This window comes from Callorhinus ursinus, unplaced genomic scaffold (genome assembly GCF_003265705.2).
Source record: "Callorhinus ursinus isolate GAN/ISIS: 27379988/994484 unplaced genomic scaffold, GSC_fseal_2.0 scaffold30, whole genome shotgun sequence".
NCBI lineage: Eukaryota > Metazoa > Chordata > Mammalia > Carnivora > Otariidae > Callorhinus > Callorhinus ursinus.
In genome coordinates this window covers 16,614,769-16,639,616 of record NW_027397092.1, presented here as the reverse complement: position 1 = coordinate 16,639,616, position 24,848 = coordinate 16,614,769, and the positions used below count along the sequence as shown (strand labels likewise).

General features: G+C 41.0%; 1 protein-coding gene across 6 annotated transcripts in view; it reads right to left on the bottom strand.

Moving 5' to 3' along the window:
• Nucleotides 1-531: 531 nt before the first annotated feature.
• The window catches only part of RAD50 (RAD50 double strand break repair protein), a 142,160-nt gene continuing 117,843 nt past the window's right edge, over nt 532-24,848 (bottom strand). For all 6 annotated transcript variants that reach the window (XM_073878644.1, XM_073878645.1, XM_073878647.1 and 3 more), the window contains 4 exons: nt 5,694-5,779; nt 5,034-5,176; nt 2,435-2,568; nt 532-1,069 (listed from right to left, as the gene is read on the bottom strand). In XM_073878644.1, coding sequence (XP_073734745.1) covers nt 883-1,069; nt 2,435-2,568; nt 5,034-5,176; nt 5,694-5,779 — 550 coding nt within the window. In that variant the 3' untranslated portion in view covers nt 532-882. The remainder of the gene's footprint in view (nt 1,070-2,434; nt 2,569-5,033; nt 5,177-5,693; nt 5,780-24,848) is intronic.

The window sequence follows — 24,848 nt, the reverse complement described above, 5'->3', positions numbered from 1 at the left end:
CCCCAAGCCAAGGGTGGCCTGCTCCTGATCAGAGCTGGATGTGCACAGTGGAGAACGTCTGTCTAGAGAGAGCCCCAAGTTTGGATGGCTCCCTGGCAAGGGCGTGTGGGAAGGGAAGATGGTAGGTACCGAATGACATGATTACTTAAGGTTCCTTCAAACCCTGGTGCCCCATGTGACTACTTTGAATTTTACTTGGGGAAACCGAGTCCCAGTGAGGGTGGTCACTTCCTGGATTTATAAAGTTCAGAGCACAGTGAAATATTAAAACCTCTTCATTTCTGGTCTTTAGATACGAATGCTTGCTAATAACTCAAATTATCAAGACAGTGAGAACCTACTTCTCAAAAGTCCATTGAAAAGTGGAAGTTGAGTGAAGTAACCTCAGGTACGAGGAAGCATTCATTTATGCTGGGAAGGGAAGCAGGGGAGTGGAGTCCAACTGTGTTGCTGTTGAGCCCCCCAGGCCCGTCAGAGGCTGCCTGTAGGGGGTTGACGTTCAGGAAATCAGTCCAAATTTCATGTGAAACTTTTTTTTTTTTTTAAGATTTATTTATTTGACAGAGACACAGCGGGAGAGGGAACACAAGCAGGGGGAGTGGGAGAGGGAGAAGCAGACTCCCCGCCGAGCAGGGAGCCCGATGCGGGGCTCCATCGTGGGACCCTGGGATCATGACCTGAGCCGAAGGCAGACGCTTAACGACTGAGCCACCCGGGTGCCCCCATGTGAAACAATTTTAATGATGGCAGAACCTCTCAGACATTCAAAATCCTAGACGCAAAGCTCCTCTGAGAGGACAGATTTCCCTACTGACTCATTTGATACCAGAAATAAGCAGTTGCCTGAGGACTTGTGTTTCCAAGGCAAAATCTTGACTATTTTTAATGAACATAAGAACCCAGGGAGCTAACACTACATTTCACAATCTCTGAGCACTGATCGATGTTCTTCTTAATCCTGTAGAATTTCTCCACATATTCAGAACGGCCTAAGAGCTCCACAAAATCTTCATCGTGAGTGATGACCAGAAGCTGGAAGTTACGCTGCTGTGAGCGACTCTTGATTATCCTGAAACAGTACATTTAGAATGTTTTATTACTGCAGAGCACAAATAATCCTTTCCTTTATATAGAAAGTCACTGAGAACCTTGTTGGACACCTGACACAATGTGCCAGCCCTGTAGGAAACTGGAAAGGGGTGGGGTGGACCAAGGCCTTCACACACCCGCCAGCTATGAGTCCCGTCTCTCCACCCCCCCCCCCACCCCGCGACAGTGCCGGTGCCTGAAGTGAGTCTTCACCTAGGTCTGACACAGGCACTGGGAAGAATACTCGATGTAGTTTCTTCCAGAACACAAATTTCTTCTTACTAAAGCAGGTAGAAATGTTTTACGTAATTTTCCTTAATATCTGTGCTGTTCAACTTTAGGAGGTGTCTGACTTATTTGTCTGGGGTTTTTGTGACCTGTCACTAATTCTCTCTGGGAGACCAAAAAAAAAAAAAAAAAAAAAAAACTGAACACAAGGCAAGGGAAATAACATTTGCAAGCCCCTCTGCCTTCTCAGGAGCTGGGTCTACTTAGAATTCTGCCACCACCAGTCACTAGATGCATCATTAGTATGACACAAAGGAGGCCTGAGTGGGTGTACTGGGAACATTTTTGCTCATTATCTATATGCTGAGGTAACTAGGTATGAGACTGAAATCAGGCTTTTTCTTTTAACTAATCATTTATTTATCCCTTGCCTGCAGCTGGATGCACTTAGCTTTCAAAAGTAGTAGCCCTTGCGCACCGGCCACACAAGACTACGGAGACATGGCTGAGAAAGGGGTCCCTGCTATCCTCTCTGCCAGAAAGAAGGTATCTGGAGCCAGAGTACCCAAAACAGCTGCTCTAGCTTAGAAAAAGGGCCTTTCCTCTGTCAGCACAGTCTTTCAGCAATGGGTGCCTATCCCTGGCGCCTGTACCAAGGGCATGTGAATGTGGCAAAGGTATGTGCAATTCTACTTTCTAGAGTCTACTTAACCACTATTACACTTTTTGAGTAAGAGCTGTCATTCCTCATAGGGCTGGGGAGATGGGCCCAAATCCCCTGTTACCACCTACAAATGTTTTAGCAGGGCATGCTAAGTCCTCTACATGACACGTGGGCTCCGCTAGCGGGGGGGTTTACAGAAAAACCAAACCAAGCCAGGAAACCCTTCAGTTTCCCTATGAACACACTCGGGGAGATGCAGGATGTGTCTGGGACTGCTGTTCACTACCTAGTTCTTTTTTAAGCATCTGAAGAATTACTATCAAAGGTAAAGCCTAAGGTCTGCCACCAACCAGCTTCTCCAAGGAAGACACATCGAGAGAGGATTTTCACCATAGCTTTTAAGGTAAGATAAAGAGTTCTATCATAACCTGCCCCCAAACTGGAGATACTTACTCAACAAGAGCAAGTGCAAGAGACTCAATGTTTTCTCGGTCAAGATTTGTTGTTGGCTCATCCAAGGCAAGGATGCCACAGTTCAAGCAGAACGTTTCAGCCAAGGCCAGGCGAATGATGAGTGAGGCTAATACCTGGAATGAAGCACCAGAGCTGAGCTGTACCGCACAGACCTTTTCCTCATTCACTTTTAGGAAAGCAGGCAGACCCGGCCTAATGTCTTTGTCAGGGAAAGGGAGCAACGTCATGGGCTCACTGACCTCAGGTAAATCACTGCTCCTTTATCTGGGACAGCCTGGCACTGTGACCAGACTCTTAAACCCTTCCAGAAGGTGAGCCATCTGTCATTGGCAGTGAAATAAAACGCTAAAAGCAATGGTGATCTCACTATCCCCAAATACACACAAATCTTGTCAGCTATAATGAAACTTGAAGGCACAGGTTTGAATCTGAAATGCATTACTGTTTATCTGTAACTAGTAATTTGAGTAATAGTATAAGATTAACAACATTAAAAATTCAAGGCCTGGATCTTTTATTTTCCTGATAATGACATTAGTTAGAAAACGTGGACACATGACAACTTCCAGAGTCCCACACACACTTTTTCTGAGTTATCTTGCAATTTCTGTTCCGTGGTGCAAAAGGGACACTGTGATTTTACCTACACTTAAATGTCTACGTGTATAATTTTGAGCAAGCCGGGACAGAAAGAATATTCCTGGGTCAATGTTATCAGGAGTACATAAGTATGGTTTTATTTAAGCTTACCTACAGGAAATCCAAGGAACTGACACTTGGAGGCACTTTCTTGGTTAATAGAAACCCAACACTAATACCCTCAGATGCAGCTGAAGCCATCTGAGGGCATAAGGGACTCAGAATTAAGAGTGACAGAGTAGTCTAGGAAGTATAAACTACTTTTGTGTGAGGTGTCAATACCCTGTCCCCCGAACCTGCAAACAAAGGAGCATCCGTGAGTGACAGAGCAGTTTACAGCTTCTGACGCCCAGGGCAGGCTGGCAGACAGAAGTCAGGATCATAGCTGGGCCCTTTGGGGAAGACACTTCCTTCCCGTATTTGAACCCTGCTGTGGCTGCCACCTCTACCACCATGTACTCAGAGTAGAGTTTAAATGAAGTTCCTGGCCCACCTCTACGAAATTATTAGTCTTCTTCCTCAATTACTGCTCATTTTTATAATTTAGAGTATCTTTAGGAAATCTTTGTTCAGAAAATAATTTTCAAAGTATTCTTAATCCAAAGGGACAGGTTTCAAACTCTGTATTTTCTCATTCACAATTACCACTGAAAATCACCAAAGCCAAGTAGGAATACTGATTATAGATCACAAATTTCTCATTTTTGCAAACTATGATTAAGATAATAATCTGCATGTGCCTTAAATTGGTATCTGCTGCCTGGGCTGACAACAAAATACATACACACAGGATTGTTTTAAAGCAAAAACTGAAAACTATGACATACCTCAGATAATGTGAGCAGCCATTTCGAGAACTGTTAAGATTTTGTTTAGAAAATTGGGAGTCTAGAAGTGTTATCAAATATAATCTGCTTCTAATCTGAAAGGAGGAAGCTCAAGAATCCAGACCATCTTGTTACAAACCTGCACACAAAGGACCCAGCCTCGTTCTCCCAAGGATGCAGGTCCAATTTTCCTGACTCATTAGAGCTTTATTCCTCTTTCTGATTTGCTCTGTGCTCCCTATCCAACATAGCCTATTCTGCCAGAGCCTCAGGTGGAGCTAAGTGGCCTGGTCCAGGAGCTGGGGTGGTAGGGATGGGATGGTGGTGGTGGTGGTGGTGTGTGTGTGTGTGTGTGTGTATAGAGGGGAGAGGCAGCTGTGGGTGTTATGGCTTCTGGTCTAGCAGACCCTTCTTTTAACATATTTAAGCAATCTCTACAGCCAACATGGGGCTCAAACTCACAACCCCAAGATCAAAGGTGTATGGTCTACCAACTGAGCCAGCCAGATGCCCCTAGCACACCTTTCTTTTAGAGGATCTACAGGCCCAAAGGCTAGGCTGAAGAGGGAGAGGGGCAGGGACTCAATCCTGTGATGGGGCTGCTTTCTCAATGAGAGTTTTATATTTTAATGCCTCATCTGGCTCAACCTAGGATCTGGTTTGGTAATACTGCCTATCATTGTTTCTAACATCCCTCCCCCACCTTTGATTGCTCCTGAAATCAGGAAGCACTCTTACAATTACAGCTGCAATTTTTTTCTTTCTTGGTGGCACATAAAAGTGTCTTATAAGTGATGACACAGGAACTTTATTCCCACAAGGCATGTTATGAAACAATGGTTGTTAGCTGCTTGTTCTGCGTAAGGCCTATCATGTGAGAATGTTTCAGACCGCTTCTCCGAAAGGACCACCTAACGGTGCAGGAAATGCTGGTGAGGACTGGAAGAGTGGAACGGGATAGCGGAGTCTGATCAACTTTATGTGGCAACAAACAGTGCTCCGAGGAGCTTCTCACCACTCCCGGGCAGCCCCGGGTGCTTTCACGGCACCAAGGGTAGTTTCTCCCTGTCATTTCTCTGTGCACAGGTGGCTCCCGAGGCTGAGGTACCTGCCTTTTGTCCAGCACTGCATCGTCCTCGCATATCCAAGGCTGTGTCTCCCTTGAGCATCACCACGCGGTAGTTATAATTCCGCCTTTTATCAGAGGCTGATACATTTTCATCGGCATCGGACCGAATTTCTATGTATTCAATATCTGACACACAAAGAAGATTATTTCAAAGGAGCCTACACTCTGTAGCCTTTTGTCACTCGCAGGTATTAAGTAAGGCTTCTATGAAGCAATGTGTGAAGCTGACATTACCAAACTGGCTGAAAGGGTTCAGGAGGCAAAAGCAACCCAGATGCCCCAACCCTCAGTCTCAGCTCTGCCTTTCTTAGTTCCCCTATTAAGAGTTTCCTCCTGCTGGTTTTCTTCTTATCGCCTTTCAGCTTATCCCTATCTACACTTCAACAGAATCTATTAGGTCATCAGTTAAATATAATATGTACACAGCCAAATATGTAAGTCCTGTCAGGCTCTGGAATAAAAAACCTTGCATTTTTTTTCTCTGCTACAAGATGTTGTCAAGATAAGAATTCTTAGAAAATCTCAAAGAGATGTTCAGAAAGGGGTCCAGGCGATAATGCTGGCATGATGAGAGATCCTATGCGGCAAGAGCTAGGGATGGGGCTTTGGAAAAAAAGCATTCACGACAAACCATGTCAATTACCTTGTCCACGATAGGTACTTCGCCAAAGGTCACGAATAATTTTGTTGATTTCTTCCATTTTCATACTGTGAAATTTCATGATTGCTCTGGAAAAAGAAGACATTAGTACTTAAAAGGAAAAATAATGAGATGATAATTATATGTAATAGTGTATTTTAAAAATATGAAATATATAGTGTGTATCATAATAAAAGTAACATCTTAACAATCTCATGAAATTACGGGTATTTCCAATGATAAAAGCAGAATACAGGAAGAGCTGGAAACAATAACCGGAACATTGCTGCATGGCTACTAATGAATGCAGCCTGGCGTGCCCCCAGGGCCTGAGTCCTGACCCTGCTCCATTGTCACTCCGTGACAGGACAAATACCCCCTCAAAGAAGTATTTAAATCCTGTGAAAATCTCAGAAAATTTGGACAACTTTTCTTAGGCTTACTGGAAGGACTGTAGCCACTGAGGCCTACCAGGTACAGGAGGACCTACCTGCGGAGTAAAGGGATGGCACCGAGTTAAAGACGGGAGGGGAGGTGTACAGGGTCCCCTAGTCTATGGGGACACACGCACAACTCTGAAATGTGGCCTTTTCATTTCTGTTACTAGTATAAGGTTTACCGAAAGTCAACCTAGCCTCTTCAGGTGCTTTAATTCCTCAGATGTGTGAGCTTTTCACCAACCAAAGGGATGGTTGAGAGAGCAATTTAGAGACTTAAGCCGAGATGAAACCCAAAACTTCTATTTTTCCTTCCTAGTTGAAGACTTAAGAAATCCCAACTCCAAATATATGCATTAATTTCCATTTGTCCTGTCAGCCTCCCCACCCCGACTCCACAACATACTTAAAACACTAGTACTTTCTAAATACTAGGAAGAAGGAAAGAAACGTTTGTAAAAACAAAAGTAGCCTGTTAAAAACTAACTTCATTCTTACTATAGTCACCTTTCATCAAAAAGCCCTTAGGTTCTTTGGAAATGGGTTTATGAACTAACAAATGTTGCATCAGTGACAAAAAGGCAAGCATCACTGCCATGACCATACAGAGGATGTGAGGCGGCCCTACTTCCATTTGCAAACCTCTTATCTGATATATACAAAAAAAGAAACTGAACGTAATGCTACTGGCTCTGCAGAATCATTTCATGATCTTTTGGTTCACCAGCAAGCAAGAAAGAAATGACTCAACATAAATACACTTCAAATATCAGATGAAGGATTTTGAAGTAATAAGACTGGAAAAAACCGTACTGTGCTTGCTGGTGAGAATGCTGCAAGCCTCCATTTTCTAATTCATATGTCTATCCCAGCCTGACATTTTACACTCCTGCCAAAAGGACTGAGAACAAACTCCTAAGTATTTGCCAAATAAGCAACAAAACCCCTTGAGAATGTTCTTAGGACCAATCATGTAATCCACAGCTCTTCACACATTACAATCCTGATTTTTTTTTTTTTTTAAGATTTTATTTATTTGACAGAGAGAGAGAGACAGCGAGAGAGGGAACACAAGCAGGGGGAGTGGGAGAGGGAGAAGCAGGCTCCCTGCTCAGATGTGGGGCTTGATGTGGGGCTTGATCCCAGGACCCTGGGACCATGACCGGAGCCAAAGGCAGACACTTAACGACTGAGCCACCCAGGCCCCCTACAATCCTGATTTTTCAAATAATTTTAGAAACAGGTTATCTTTGGGGCACCTGGGTGGCTCAGTCATTAAGCGTCTGCCTTCAGCTCGGGTCATGGTCCCAGGGTCCTGGGATCGAGCCCCGCATCAGGCTTCCTGCTCCGCGAGAAGCCTGCTTCTCCCTCTCCCCCTCCCCCTGCTTGTGTTCCCTCTCTCGCTGTGTCTGTCAAATAAATAAAATGTTTTTTTTTAAAAAAAAAGTCATCTTTCCATTCAACTTAAAGATCTTTCATAACTAACCTAAGTAATCATACCCAAGGTGGAGAACAAACTCCACGTGTCCAAGATGCACACACACAGCCCCTGCCATGGGTTCCTTGTACAACAGAGGTGGTACATCCTTATCTGTGAGAGAGAGAGCACTGCAAGTAGCAGCTCTAGTCCTGAGGGAGATCTGGACTCCCAAAGGGGTGTGTCACGCTGAGCTGATGCCTAGTGCTGTTGGCCAGACCATAAACTAATCTTTGTATCCTCTCTCTTCAGTATGGAGTTTACCAGCCCACTTGCAACAGCAGGGGATGATTAAGATAACCACATTACATCCACTTGAGGGATAATAGTGACATTAGTTGTTACCACTAATGACCATTTAAATCTGTGAAGCATAATTATGGTAAGCAATTATGTCCTTTAATCCTTACAACAATACTGGGAGCTGGCTTTAGTTATCCCCATTTTACCATTAAGAAAACTGATACTTTAACAATGAATTTTCTGAAAAAGAAACTGATCCCACTTTATAATAGCATCAAAACCAATAAAATACTTAGGTACAAATCTAACCAAGGAGGTCAAAGATCTCTATTCTGAAAACTAAGACACTGATGAAAGAAATCAAAGACACATATAAATGAAAAAGTAGCCCGTGTTCATCGATTGGAAGAATTAATACTGTTAAAATACCAAAAGCCATCTATAGATTCAGTGCAATCCCTGTTAAGATCCTACTGGCATTTTTTACAGAAATAGAGGAAACACTCCTAAAATTTATATGGAACCACAAAATATCCCAAATAGCCAAAGAAATCCTGAGAAAGAAGAACAAAAAGCAGGAGGCATCACACTTTGATTTCAAGCTATAGTCTTGAAAACATAACACTGGCATAAAAATAGACAAATGGATCAGGAGAACAGAATCTAGAGCCCAGAAACAAACCCAAATATAAACAGTCCAACTAAAATGTGCCAAGGGAGCCAATACTCAATGGAGAAAAGGTCATCACTTCCCATAAATGATGCTGGGATAAATGGATATTCTCATGTAGAAGAATGAAACTGGACCCCTATGTTACAACACTCACAAAAATTAACTCGAAATGGATTAAGAGCTTAAATTTAAATAGAAGACCTAAAACCATGAAACTCCCAGAAGAAAACATGGGAAATAAGTTCTTTGACATGATTTTTTGGAAATCATACCTGAAGCAAAAGTAACAAAAAATAGGGGTGCCTGGGGGGCGCAGTCAGTTGAGTGTCTGACTCTTGATTTTGGCTCAGATCATGATCTCAGGGTCATAGGATCGAGCCTCACATTGGGCACTCACCAGGGAGTCTGCTTATTATTCTCTCTCTTGCTCTCCCTCTGCCCCTCTCCCTGCTCTTTTCTTTCTCTCTCAAAAAAATAATCTTTATTAAAGAAAAAAAATAAGTGGGACTACATCAAACTGTACCTCAAAAGAAATCATAAATAAAATGAAAAGACAAACTACAGAATGGGCAAAAATATTTGCAAACCATGTATCTGATAGAGGGGGTTAAGATCTAAAATATACAAAGAACTTAGGGGTGCCTAGGTGGCTCAGTCAGTTAAGTGTCTGCCTTCAGGTCAGATCATGATCCCAGGCTCCTGGGATGGAGCCCCAAGTCAGGCTCCCTTTTCAGGAGGTAGTCTACTTTTCCCTCTGTCCCCCTGCTCGTGTTTGCTTGCTCTCGCTCTCAAATAAATAAAATCTTACATATTTTATATATAACACACACACACAACTCCTATAATTCAATAGCAAAAAGAAGTTGACTCTTGAACAACACAGAAATTAGGGATGCCAAGTTGTCACGCAGTTAAAATTCATGTGTAACTTTGCCCTAAAACCTAACTAATAGCCTACTGTTGACTGGAAGAAGCCTTACCCATAACATAAACAGTCGATTAACACATATATGTTATATGTATTACATGCTAGAGTCTTACAATAAAGTAAGCTAGAAGAAAGAGAATGTTAAGAAAATTACATGAGAAAATACATTTATGGAACGGTACCTTATTTACTGAAAAAGATACACATTTAAGTGAACCCACACAGTCCAAACCCATATTATTCAAGGGTCACCTGTAACCCAATTAAAAAAAATGGGCATAGGACCTGAACTGACATTTTTCCAAAGAAGATACATAGATGGCCAATAAAGTACAAAAAAGTACTTTTTCTGATTTTACATAAAAAGATGTGTCGCTAGTCATTAGGGAAACACATATTAAAACCACAATGAGATAACACTTCATACCTGTTAGAATAGCCATCATCGAAAAGACAAGAGATAATAAAAGCTGGCAGGGATGTGGAGAAAAGGGAACCCTTGTGTACTGCTGGTGGGACTGTAAACCAGTGCAGCCATTATGGAAAGCATTATGAAGGTTCCTAAAAAAAATTAAAAATAGAACTACCATATGATCTAGCAATTTCCACTTCTAGGGATATATTCAAAGGAGATGAAAACAACATGTCAAAGAGGTATCTGCTCCCCCATGTTCACAGCAGCATTATTTACAATAGCCATGACATGGAAACAACCTAAGTGTCCATGGGTGGATAAAGATGTGTATATATTTAATGGATTATTATTTAGCCATTAAAAAAATGAGGAAATTCTATTTGGGACAATATGGAAGGACTTGAAGGCATTATGCCAAGTGAAGTAAGTCAGAGAAAGACAACATTGTATGATCTCACTTATATGTGGAATCTAAACAAAACAAAAACACCAAACTCACAGAAAAAAGGGATCAGATTTGTGGTCACCAGAGATGGAGGATGGGAGGAGGGAGAATTGGAGGAAGGTGGTCAAAAGGTACAAATTTCCAGTTATAAGTAAGTACTAGGGATGTAACGTACACCATGATGACTGTGGCTAACACTGCCATATAATATACAGGAAAGTTAAGGGAATACATCCTTATAGTTGTCATCACAAGGAGAAATTTTTTTTCTTTTCTTTTTATTATATCTGTATGAGAAAATGGATGTTAGCTGAATCCACTGTGCTAACTAATCATTTTGCAGTATATGTAAACCAAACCATCACGTTGTACATCTTAATACAGTTATGTATGTCAATTATTTCTCAATAACAGTGAAAAAAACCTGATGTCTCATGACATTAGCAACTCGGTCACAATTAGAGAAAAGTGGTTAGGATGTTAACAATTTTTATTATGAATATCATAATTAAAATTAAAAAGGCAGCCAAAATGCCATCTTGAAAGACACCAGGCTCATATAGTTTTATGAATAAGTGTCAGCTCGAAAGTATATAAAGTATTACACAGCAAGGAGAGATATAAGAAAAAAAAGGAAAAAAGTACAGGTCTAATTATTTTGCTTATGAATACAGATACAAATATTCTAAATAAAATCAAATTTAGTGGCAAGGCATTAAAAAGACCAAGTAATATCATGGTATCAGTGGTATCATATTCAAGTAGCATTTATCCCAAGGAAGCAAGACTAGTACAACAGGAAAAATAATTTAAGATAACTGCATTAACAGATTACAGAAAAAAAATGATCTCAGTAATTGTCAAAGTATTTGATATAAACACTGAGTTTTGATAAAATATTCAGAAAGTGAAAAACAGAAGAAATTTTTTCAACTTGACAAAATGACTATCAGATATCCACAGCAAGCATCAAATTTAATGTTAAGATAGAAAGGAGGACTTCTAAAAACAAGAGAAAGATGCCTCTTCTTATGGCTAATGTCCTAGAAATCCCTAAAAATTCAGTAAGACAAGAAAAATGAAGAATAAATGAGAGGAAAACAACTTATTGTTTCTGCAGATGATGTAACTGTGCACTTAGAAAATCTAAGGAATCAACTGAAAAACTATTAAGACTAATAAGGTGGTCAGATATAAACATAAAAAAATATTAGTATTATATAGTAAACAAAATCCAATAGGAAACCTAATAGAAAAGAGGATCCTATTCACAGTGGTAATAAAAATTATGAAATACCTAGGAAGAAATCTAACAAAATGGTACAGGATCTAGAGGGAAAAGCTATAAAAGCTATAAAACCTTACAAAACAACAACCCTTACCACAGAACAAAAAGAATTGATTAAGTAGGAGAAACTTACTATTGAGTGCAAAATGGGAGATTTAATATTGCAAAGAGGTCCATTCTCCTCAAGTAATCCATTAAGTTAAATGCAATCCAAACAGAACTTCCAATAAGATTAAAAAAAAAATTAATGACATCCACAAGGTGACCCTAAAGTTAGTATCAGATAAAAGAATAAATCAAAGTACTGGGACAGGAATCAAATGAAATAAACACCCCCCCCCAAAATAGAGAACTTTTAGTCTCCAACCGGTATTTCCCATCAGTGGGAAAAGTTTCAATAGTGTTGGAAAGAGGAAGGATTACATCTCTATCTTTATTCTTATTTCTTTTACTTTTTATTTTTTAAAGACTGAGAGAGAGCAAGCGAAAGAGTGAACACGTGTGTGTACGCATGTACACACACACACACACACACACACACACACACACACACACACCAGTAGGGGGAGGGGCAGAGGGAGAGAAACTTGAGCAGACTCCAGGCTGAGCATGGAGCCCAACATGGGGCTTGATCTCATGACCCTGACATTATGACCTGAGCTGAATCAAGAGTCGGACACTCAACCAACTGAGCCACCCAGGTGCCCCATACATCACCATCTTTATTAAGCCTCAAAATTCAAATGAATTAAAGGATTAAAAGTTAAATAAAACTACCAGAATAAATTATTAATAGTTATAAATAAATAAAACTATCAGTTTTATAATCTTAGGACTGGAAAGCCTTTCTAAGGGAGAAGCCATAAAGAAGAAGGCTTAACGATTTGCCTACCTAAAAATTAAGTCACTAAAAGTACCATAAAGTTAAAGGTCAAATGACAAACTGGGAATAACTACTTGCAATGTATGAGAAAAGGATTACCGTCGAAAATCTATTAAAAAAAAAAAGTGGTACAACTCACTAAGAAAAAGATAACCTAACAGAAAAGCTGGTAAAGAGATATGAACAACAGTTCTCAGAGAAGAAATACAAATAGCCAACATATGAAACGACATTTAACCTCACTAGTAAACAAGGAAATGTAAATTCAAGTGAGAACATTTTTTGTGCAACCGACCGGCAAAAATTAAAAAGGTTGATAATATGAAATGCAGTCATGTTGAAATGGGTACTTTCACACACTACTGGTGGAAACACAAATTTTGTGTTTTGGGAAGGCATTTTGGCACTAACAAGTTAAAGATGTACATACCCTCTGTCCCAGTAACTGTTTCTAAGAAGCTATCTTTCTGGTCTATCTGCCCACGTGTGCAAAGACTTATGTTGTAGCATTATCTATAGTATCAAACATTTAAAAACTTCCTAAAATGTCCACTGGTGGTTAAATCAAGCAGGTAACATCCATTTTGTAGAGTATTATGTAGCCATTAAAAATAATGACATACTTACATATATATAAAAGATTTTCATCACATGTTCAGGGACAAAACAGAAAAATACCTATAGGGTGATACTATTCACATAAAACAAAGACCTATTTGTGTGTACATAACATGCAAAAAGCACTGTTAGGGAAATGACAATGTCATCACTATAATAATATTTAAGTGCTCAATAAATTCTAGTCATTGTCATGGAAATGAACTTAAGTCTAATATGAACCGTGTTGGGTAGTGTACATAGTAATGGACAACAGGGAAGCATAAATATCTGAAATACAAGGCTAAGTGGTACAAGTGGTACAAATACCATGGAGTAGAAAGGAAGGAAAAATCACATCATTTGGGAAGGGCTTCAACAAGGTAACATTCCACAGAGGAGAAGGATCACAGGAAAATGTGAGGCATCTTAAGAGGACAAAATGGTTCAGTTTGGGTAGGACACACTGAATAGTGAGAGACAAAACGGGAAAGACCAGATGTGGAGCGTATTTCTTCGTATTAGAAGTGAATAGGGACCACCGCCTTTAGGAAAATAAACCTGTGCAGAACCCTGTGGGAGCTGACTAACACAGGCCTAAGGATTAATTTCACAACACACCTTGTAGCCCCTGGACTTTACAGGTAATGAATATTTAAGAATGACCTTGAAAATCCTTGACTGTAGTAAACTATCATTCCGCTCAAAGACACGTATTTCACTCACTGGAAACTGTTGCGGGTAAGTGGTCATCTGAGTAGCTGCATCAGCCCCACCATGTGCCTGGAATGTGTATGTCACTCAGTTACGTCTATCCTCACTCCTGTGAAGTAGTGTGTTTTGTGAAAAGTGACTCCCAGAAGAAAGTGAAAAGGTCCAATATCGAAGACAGCAGTGGTTTATAAGTTGTTCAGTCTTATTATTTAAATACTCTTTTGAATGTGGGAAGATTGCCTTAAAAATTTCAGTAATAACCAGTTGCATTTTAAGAGGATGAAGGATGGCTTTAGTGGTATTTCTATTTTGATGCTCTATCAAAGTCTTAAAATGTGATCCTCACACATGACAAGGGCTTAACACATTATCCAAACCCAGAGAATGTACAACACCAAGAGTGAACCAAATGTAAACTACAGATTTGGGGTGATCTGCTGAGGGATGGTGAGTGATGGGGGGCTGGGGGGAGGCTATAGTTACGGCACAAGGGATTGGTGGGGGGGAGGGGATATGGCAAATCTCTGTACTTTCTGCTCAGTTTTGCTATAGACCTAAAACTGCTCTAAAATAGTGTATTTTAAAAAGAGAGAGAAAGAGAGAGATCGGTGCCAGCAGAGCACATGGGCTGTTTCCATCCATGTCCCTCATCCTTTACATGCCAGGCTGACTGGACTGTCCTTCAGCACCTCTTTGCACTATGGCTTCTGCCCAAGCAATGAGATAATTTTTTATTTTGTTCTAAGTCGTCCAACTGCCTCCTACACTTGCCCCCCACTCTTGCCCCTGAGTTCCTGTCTTCCTAGGTATACATGGGTTCCAACCTGATGTCACAAATGTAGCTTATTAGGCCTCCCCGGGACAGTAGTTCAGGGTTTTTGCTACTTCTCTGAGTCTATTTTTTAAATAATTTTGGGACCCAGCCATTAGCAGAGAACTGAACCCCTGAAAAGGGGTCATTCCAGAGAGCAGGTATCTTAGGGGTTGGAAAAATATCACCTGAATATACCAAAACCTCACCAGTCAGGAAAAGACCTTTCCAGTTCTTACCTCCTTCATTATTTAAACCATAACCATGGCTCAGGATACTGAGACAGAAAACTACCATTCTGCAAAACTTGAAGTGATACTCAAAATCCGAGGAGCACATAAAATAGCAAGTGGAAGTGGATGTCCCCCCTGGTCTCAGCTAGCTCACTGAATAAAACACTAAGTAAAAGGGCCAAATACATGAGTCTTATTAATAAAAAAATTAGTTCAGAATTACGATAAAAAGTACTAACTTAGTGAAAATTTGCCACGTTGGAAAAAAGCAGCAAGAAAGATTATACTTGCAAAAGACATTTTCCAACATTATCCTCCTCCTTGTATTTAAAACTGTACCAAATTTTGAGATATATAAATTTCTAAAAAAAACTGGCTATGACCACTGCTATCCGTGACCACACCGGATACTCTTCCCTACTGCTCTAGTACTCACCACAGTTGACCACTTCCTGTCTCCCTGTATTTAGGTCAGCGGAAGCACTCTTCTGTAAGGGAATGATGAGTGTCATGTTCTACTGAGTATCATGTCCCAAACTAACAGGGACTTTCACTACTTAGCAAAACTCAAAATCTGTTATTTGCCAAACTGAAGTTGTACATTTAAAAGAAAAAATGACCTCTTTTTCTAGATGAAACTCTTAAAAGACTATTAAACTCAAAACTACTGAACTAATTCCCTTTAGCCACACTCTCAAATATCAGCTTTTTAAAATTTAGGCAGTGGTTCAACTACTGTTGAAAGATAAACATTTGGTTAAAGAAATCTGCAGTGAGTGAGAAATGAGAAACCAGCTATCTTTTGGTTTTGCTTGATGCTAGTGAGGTTGCTGGTGTGGAACTGTACTGCATTCGTGGTGAGGGCAAGAGTGGTGGCTATGAGGTGAGCCCTGCATCAAAGCCCTCATCCTTAAGCTCTCCTCCCATACAAGGAGCCAGGCTCTGAACAGACTTCACAGAGTTGGCTGCCTTGGCCGTAAAACAAGGAAAGTTACGTGTTTTCACTGAGTTTCAGAAGAAGTGTGACTTAACATGCAACATTCTGTATTTGGGGGAAAATGACAGTGGAAAACTTGGGGCACAGGATAGAACACTGTACTCTGAATGATATATTCCAAAAATCATGGGGCACCTGGGTGGCTGGCTCAGTCAGTTAGTCTGCCTTCAGCTCAGGTCATCATGATCCTGGGGTTGAGCCCCACATCGGGCTCCCTGCTCAGGGGGGAGTCTGCTTCTCCCTCTACCCTTCCCCCTGCTCCTTCTCTCAAATAAATAAAATCTCAAAAAAAATCATTTAATTAATGCCTTCTTTTTAAAGGGGTAAGGGGCAATATATTCTAAAGGGTATAGTTTTCTTCCCTTCTCATCTAGTATGAGTGTCTCTGACCACTGGCAAGCTTATAATCAGTGATGTTTTTAGATGATTACTAATAACAGATGGTAATCGGCTTTTCTTGAAAATGCACTGCTAATTTCCTGTGTTACCCTAAATAGACAGCTGAATGCAACAATTACACTGATTGCATGCTTCATTCTAAGAGGTGAAACAATGAGGGAAATTTTGGACCTTTCTTCTAGGTGAGAAGGCAAATTTAAGGCTCACAATATGAACCTTAATAAGGCCACCATTTGCTAGCACAAGCCCACAAAGACTCAATTTTGGGGAAATCTGTACCACTTCTTCTCATTTAGAAGAATCCATCTGATTACCAGATAACAGAACTCGGTAAACAGCCTGGCTTTGTTCCTTAAGGCAAGCCTAAATTGCTGGAAAGCACCTCTGCACCTCCCCGCCCCCACAAACTCCTCCTGACTGGCCCCATCAAGCCCCCTCACACACCCTCACACTGCTCAGTGTGATGGCTCTGGCACTGAGGTACTTTTCTCTACTGAAGTGCCCTCTGTTCATTATCTAAGGCCAAGTTCAAATACATCAAACACAGACTGTGGAGTACCTACCATGGGCACCCCTACTGGACCGTTAGCAGTTTGCAGTAGAAGACAGGTATGATATTCCTGTTTTCCCATAGCCCGACAAGAAAACACTAACAGGGATTTCTGAATGCACATGTGCCTGATAGAGGGAATCCCTTTCCTTCCTGCTGTCAAGGCGTCTTGGGGTATGCAGGGATAGCTGGCAGGCTCCTAGGTATAGTTTCCTATTCAGTTAACACATATGAAACCCCAAGTCTGCAGGTCAATGTACTCTGAGGAGAAGTTACCTTGTAGCAGCATACATACAAGTAAAATTTAGAAGAAGCATCAAGCAAAACCTACCTTGGGCCCCACAGTCCCTCTGCCTATCATCCCACTTTTCAGCTCCCCTTCACAGAACTTCTTGTTAAGAATTATCTCTACTCACTGTCTCCACTTCTTACCCCATTCTCTCCTCATCCAACTCCAAAGCTTCAGTTCAAGCCACTGAGACTACTCCTCAAAATCATTAACACCTCCATCTGTCAAATTCAAGGGTCACTTCTGAGTCCTCGTCTCACCTGACCTCTCAATAACACGAGATTCTTGAAATAACTTTCTTCACTTGGTTTTCAAGATACTGTACCTTTTACATGTTTCTCCTACTTCATCAGCCACTTCATTAGATTTGTAAATATCTTGAGTCTTGGGACCCTTCCCTTCTCTATCTACAGTTGTGTCATGTAATCTCACTCTGTGGCTTTAAATACTACATATATGCTGGTGATTCCCAAATTATACCTTCCTCCTTAATTCTAGATTACACATCCAACTGCTTGAAGTGCGTACAGGTACCTTACACTTAAACTGTCTAAAACAAAACTCTAGATTTTCCCCTCCCCAATCCTGCCATTTCAGGGAATGGCAATTTGCTCCCCCAACATCCTCTTGCTCAAGTCAAAATATGCAGGAGCAATCTCCGATTCTGTTCTCCCCGTTTCCTCTCCTCCACCCAACTCGGAAGCAAGGCCAGTCAACTCCATATCCAAACCGAATCTTGAGTCCATCCTCTTCTCTCCATTTCCACTGCCACCTCTCTAGTCCAGCCCACCACCACTTCTTGGATTATGACAACAGTCTCCTCACTGGTCTCCTTGTTTCTATTCTTGCCCCTCTACGATCCATTCTCCAAACAGGAACCAGTGCAGTTTCTTCAAACTATGAATCAGATTATATTACTTTCCTGCTTCAAATCCTCCAGGGACTTCCTATCATACAGAGAATAAGTATCGAACTATTTACCAAGGCTACAAGGGCACCACATACTCTGGAACCATCTATCTCTGACCTCATTGCCCTGCTTACTATATTCTAGCCATGCTTCCTTTCTTAATCCTTCAACACCTCCTGTTCGGACTGGTCTTGGGGCCTATGCATCGGCTGGTCTCTCCACCTGGAAGGCTTGCATCTCTGCTTTCTGTGTGTATGGTGCTCCCTCTCGTCAATCAGGTCCCAGCTTAAATGCCACATTCTCAGAGAAGATCCTGCCTTCGAAAAGGCTTAAAGTGGCCCCTCAATTACCCCATCACCAAAGTTAATATTCACTGGGTAATCCTGGGCAGTCTTCTTAATCTTTCTGATAAATACTTGGCCTTTACAGGGTAGATGCAACAATTCAATTAGATTATAGCTAACAAACAGTAAGTATTCAATCAATATTAACGTCCCCTCTGTACAGCTCTCACCCTTGAAAAATTTAGTCTCAAAGAATTTTTGGATTTTTAAAAAATTGGTAAACACGAGGGTTTATCCAAATAAGCACTGAGGATGAAACCACTGTAGTAATTAATTATTACTAATTTGGGATGATAAAAAAACACTGCAAAACTAAAATACCAGACAATAGAAACACAACAGACAAGATCAGTTGTATTCAGGAAGAAGATCAAACAATCCACAGTAGAGCCATGGTTTTAAAACTTTGATGTACACTGGAATGACCAAGAAGTTTTGTTAAAACACTGCCTGTTGGGCCATGTCTCCCCACATTATCTGATCCAACAGTCTGGAGTGGAGGCTGAGAATTTGCATTTCTAACAAGTTACAAGGTGGTGATGATAATGCTGCTCCAGGACCTCTTTGAGAATCCAGACATTTGATTTTAAGTCAAACAATCAAATACACATATTAAAAATTTAAAGCGGGGCGAGGGGGTGGATGGTGGTGTCGGCAGGGGGCACCTGAGTGGCTCAGCTGGTTAAGTGGCCAACTCTTGATTTCAGCTCAGGTCATGGTCTCAGGGTTGTGAGATTAAGCCCCATGTCTGGCTCTGTGCCTGGCATGGAGCCTGCTTGAGATTCTCTCTCTCTTCCTCTTCCCACCCCTCCCTTCCGCTCTCTCTTAACAACAACAAAAAAGGTAAATACCCAAATAACTAAAGGAGACTGTATCATTTCTAACCCAAAGAAGGGGAAAAGGAGGAATAAACAACAATAAATCAATTCCAAAGAAGGTGTTAAGTTGAAAAAAAAAGGGGACAGAACTAAATACAACTATATTAAGTCATCACTTAAAATGAATTAAAAGGAGGCGGAGCAAGATGGTGGAGTAGGAGACCTGGATTTCCTCCGGTCTCAGGAATTCAGCTGAATAGGGATCAAACCATTCTGAACACCTATGAACTCAACAAGAGATCGAAGAGAAGAATAGCAACAACTCTCTGAACAGAAAAGCGACCACTTACTGAAGGTAGGACGTGCGGAGAAGTGAATCCGAGGCGATATTCGGGAGGATAGACGGCGGGGGAGGGGCCTCTGTCGGCCGCTTCTGGCAAGTGCTAGAGCCGCGGAGCACAAAATCGGAATTTTTAGAAGTCGGCTCCGCTGAGGGACGTCGCTCCAGTGGCTAAGCGGGGGGTGGAACCCTCACGGGACAGTGTGGTCTCAGGACCCTCGGGGCCACAGAAAGACTTGGGGTGCCTGAGTGCGGCAGAGCTCCCAGGTATCGGAGCGGGGAAGCCGGCTGCAGAGACAGGGCCAAGGCGCGGGCTCTCAGCTCGGGGTGGCCATAAACTGTGATCCACGGCCCAGTCGGGCCACTGCTCCTCCAGCAGGGACCCAACAAGCGGCAGAGCCGGGGAGACTCCCCTTTCTCCCTTGGGAAGAGCGGCGCGGGAGTGCGCCGCAGGGATCTGCTGGGTTTGGAGACTCCACACGGGGTCGGGTGCCAGAGATACAAACGCTCGGTCACAGGCCGGGTAAGCACGGAGTGCAGCTGGAGACCGGGGCCACGGGAGTGACTGCTTTTCTCTGGGGGCGCACTGAGGAGCGGGGCCCCAAGTTCTCGGCTCCTCCGGGCGGAGACTGGGAGGCCACCATTTTCACCCTGGTCCTACAAAGCTGTACCGAGAGCTTGCAGGGAACAAAAGCTCCCGAGAGCAAACCCTAGCAGATTACTTAGCCCGGACCCACAAGGGTGGGGCAGTTCCGCCTCCGGCAAAGACATTTGGGAACCACGGCAACAGGCCCTTCCCCCAGAAGATCAGCATGAACAGCCAGCCAAGACCAAGTTTACCGATCAAGGAGAACGGGAGAACTCCAGCGCTAGGGGAATACTGCACATAGAATTCATGGCTTTTTTTTACCATGATTCATTAGTTTTTCAAAGTTAATTTTTTTAATTTTTTTTTGAATTTTTCTTTTTCCCCTTTTCAACCAACATCTTATCAATCCCTTTTTAAAAAAAAACATTTTTTATTTTTCATTTTTAGAGTCGTATTTTATCCTTTCATAGTAGTTACCCTTATTTTTGGCATATATATATAAGTTGTTCTCTCTTTAAAGTTTTGAGATACAGTTTCTTCTAAGAGATCAAAATATACCCTAAATCACTAGTGTATGGCTTTGTTCTAGTCTCCTACCTGATCACATTCTTTTTTTTTTAAATCTTCTTTCTTTTTTCAAACAAGTTATCAATTCCTTTTATAAAATCTTTTATAATTTTCATCTTTACAGTCATCTTCCATCCCTTCATTGTATCAACCCTCATTTTGTACATATATAAGTCTTTCTTCCTTTAAAATTTTGGGAGGCACTTTCTTCTAACAGACCAAAATACGCCCAAAATCTAGTGTGTGGCACTGATCTATGCACTAGCCTGATCATATTTGATCATATTCTGTTTTTGTTTGTTTTTATCTTTTTCTTTTTTTTTCTCTCTTTCTTTCCCTTTCTTTTCCCCTGCTTTCAGGTCTTTTCTGATTTGTATAGAGTATATTTGCTGGGGCCGTTGTTAACCTGTTAGCATTTTGTTCTCTCATTGATCTCTTCTCCTCTGGACAAAATGACAAGACGAAAAAAATCACCTCAGCAAAAAGAACAAGAGGTAGTACCGTCTGCCAGGGACCTACTCAATATGGATATTAGTATGATGTCAAACCTAGAGTTCAGAATCATGACTTTAAAGATACTAGCTGGGCTTGAAAAAAGCGTGGAAGTTATTAGAGAAACCCTTTCTGGAGAAATAAAAGAGCTAAAATCTAACCAAGTCAAAATCAAAAAGGCTATTAATGAGGTGCAATCAAAAATGGGGGCACTACCTGCTAGGATAAATGAGGCAGAAGAGAGAATCAGCGATATAGAAGACCAAATGATGGAAAACAAAGAGGCTGAGAAAAAGAGATAGAAACAACTACTGAATCACGAGGGCAGAATTCGAGAAATAAGCGATACGATAAGATGAAACAACATTAGAATAATTGGGATCCCAGAAGAAGAAGAAAGAGAGAGGGGGCAGAAGGTATATTGGAGCAAATTATAGCAGAGAACGTGCCTAATGTGGGGAGGGAAACAGGCATCAAAATCCAGGAGGCACAGAGAACCCCTCTCAAAATCAATAAAAATAGGTCAACACCCCGACATCTAATAGTAAAACTTACGAGTCTCAGAGACAAAGAGAAAATCCTGAAAGCAGCTCAGGAGAAGAGATATGTAACCTACAATGGTAGAAACATTAGATTGGCAACAGACCTATCCACAGAGACCTGGCAGGCCAGAAAGGACTGGCATGATATCTTCAGAGCACTAAACGAGAAAAATATGCAGCCAAGAGTACTATATCCAGCTAGGCTGTCATTGAAAATAGAAGGAGAGATAAAAAGCTTCCAGGACAAACAAAAACTAAAGGAATTTGGGCAAACACGAAACCAGCCCTCCAAGAAATATTGAAAGGGGTCCTCTAAGCAAAGAGAGAGCCTAAAAGCAGCACAGATCAGAAAGGAACAGAGACAATATACAGTAATAGTCACCTTACAGGCAATACAATGGCACTAAATTCATACCTTTCAATAGTTACCCTGAATGTAAATGGGCTCAATGCCCCAATCAAAAGACACAGGCTATCAGAATGGATTAAAAAACAAGACCCATCGATATGCCATCTGCAAGAGACTCATTTAGACCCAAAGACACCCCTAGATTGAAAGTGAGGGGGTGGAAAACCATTTACCATGCTAATGGACACCAAAAGAAAGCTGGGGTGGCAATCCTTTTATCAAACAAATTAGATTTTAAAACAAAGACTGTAATAAGAGATGAGGAAGGACACTATATCCTACTTAAAGGGTCTATCCAACAAGAAGATCTAACAATTGTAAATATCTATGCCCCTAACATGGGAACAGCCAATTATATAAGGCAATTAATAACAAAAGCGAAGAAACACACTGACAACAATACAATAATAGTGGAGGACTTTAACACCCCCCTGACTGAAATGGACAGATCATCTAAGCAAAAGATCAACAAGGAAATAAAGACTTTAAATGAAACACTGGACCAAATGGACTTCACAGACATATTCAGAACATTCCATCCCAAAGCAACGGAATACACATTCTTCTCTAGTGCCCATGGAACATCCTCCAGAATTGATCACATCCTAGGTCACAAATCAGGTCTCAACCGGTACCAAAAGATCGGGATTATTCCCTGCATATTTTCAGACCACAATGCTTTGAAACTAGAACTCAATCACAAGAGGAAAGTCGGAAAGAACTCAAATACATGGAGGCTAAAGAGCATCCTACTAAAGAATGAATGGGTCAACCAGGAAATTAAAGAAGAATTAAAAAAATTCATGGAAACCAATGAAAATGAAAACCCAACTGTTCAAAATCTTTGGGATGCAGCAAAGGCAGTCCTAAGAGGAAAGTATATAGCAATACAAGCCTTTTGCAAGAAACAAGAAAGGTCTCAAATACAAAACCTAACCCTACACCTAAAGAAGCTAGAGAAAAAAACAGCAAATAAAGCCTAAACCCAGCAGGAGAAGAGAAAAATCATAAAGATCAGAGCAGAAATCAATGAAATAGAAACCAAAAGAACAGTAGAACAGATCAACGAAACTAGGAGCTGGTTCTTTGAAAGAATTAACAAGATTGATAAACCCCTGGCCAGACTTATCAAAAAGAAGAGAAATGACCCAAATCAACAAAATCATGAATGAAAGAGGAGAGATCACAACCAACACCAAAGAAATACAAATTATAAGAACATATTATGAGCAACTCTATGCCAGCAAATTAGATAACCTGGAAGAAATGGGTGCATTCCTAGAGATGTATCAACTACCAAAACTGAACCAGGAAGAAATAGAAAACCTGAACAGACCTATAACCACTAAGGAAATTGAAGCAGTCATCAAAAATCTGCCAACAAACAAAAGCCCAGGGCCAGATGGCTTCCCAGGGGAATTCTACCAAACATTTCAAGAAGAATTAATACCTATTCTCCTGAAACTGTTCCAAAAAATAGAAATGGAAGGAAAACTTCCAAACTCATTTTATGAGGCCACCATTACCTTGATCCCAAAACCAGACAAAGACCCCATCAAAAAGGAGAATTACAGACCAATATCCTTGATGAACATGGATGCAAAAATTCTCACCAAAATACTAGCCAATAGGATCCAACAGTACATTAAAAGGAGTATTCACCACGACCAAGTGGGATTTATCCCTGGGCTGCAAGGTTGGTTCAACATCCGCAAATCAATCAACGTGATACAATACATTAACAAAAGAAAGAACAAGAATCATATGATCCTCTCAACAGATGCAGAAAAAGCATTTGACAAAGTACAGCATGCTTTCTTGATCAAAACTCTTCAGAGTATAGGGATAGAGGGTACATACCTCAATATCATAAAAGCCATCTATGAAAAACCTACAGCGAATATCATTCTCAATGGGGAAAAGCTGAGAGCTTTTCCCCTAAGGTCAGGAACACGGCAGGGATGTCCACTATCATCACTGCTATTCAACATAGTAGTAGAAGTCCTAGCCACAGCAATGAGACAACAAAAAGAAATCAAAGTCATCCAAATCGGCAAAGAGGAAGTCAAACTCTCACTCTTTGCAGATGATACGATACTGTATGTGGAAAACCCAAAAGACTCCACCCCAAAACTGCTAGAACTCATACAGGATATAAAATCAATGCACAGAAATCAGTGGCATTCCTATACACCAACAACAAGACTGAAGAGAGACAAATCAAGGAGTCGATCCCATTTACAATTGCACCCAAAACTGTAAGATACCTAGGAATAAATTTAACCAAAGAGGCAAAGGATCTGTACTCAGAAAACTATAAAATACTCATGAAAGAAACTGAAGACATAAAGAAATGGAAAAATGTTCCATGCTCATGGATTGGAAGAACAAACATTGTGAGGATGTCAATGCTACCTACAGCAATCTACACATTCAATGCAATCCCCATCAAAATACCATCCACTTTTTTCAAAAAAATGGAACAAATAATCCTAAAATTTGTATGGAACCAGAAGAGACCCCGAATAGCCAGAGGAATACTGAAAAAGAAGAGCAAAGCTGGCGGCATCACAATTCCAGACTTCCAGCTCTATTACAAAGCTGTCATCATCAAGACACTATGGTAATGGCACAAAAACAGACACATAGATCAATGGAACAGAATCGAGAGCCCAGAAATGGACCCTCAACTCTATGGTCAACTCATCTTTGACAAAGCAGGAAAGAATGTCCAATGGAAAAAAGACAGTCTCTTCAACAAATGGTGT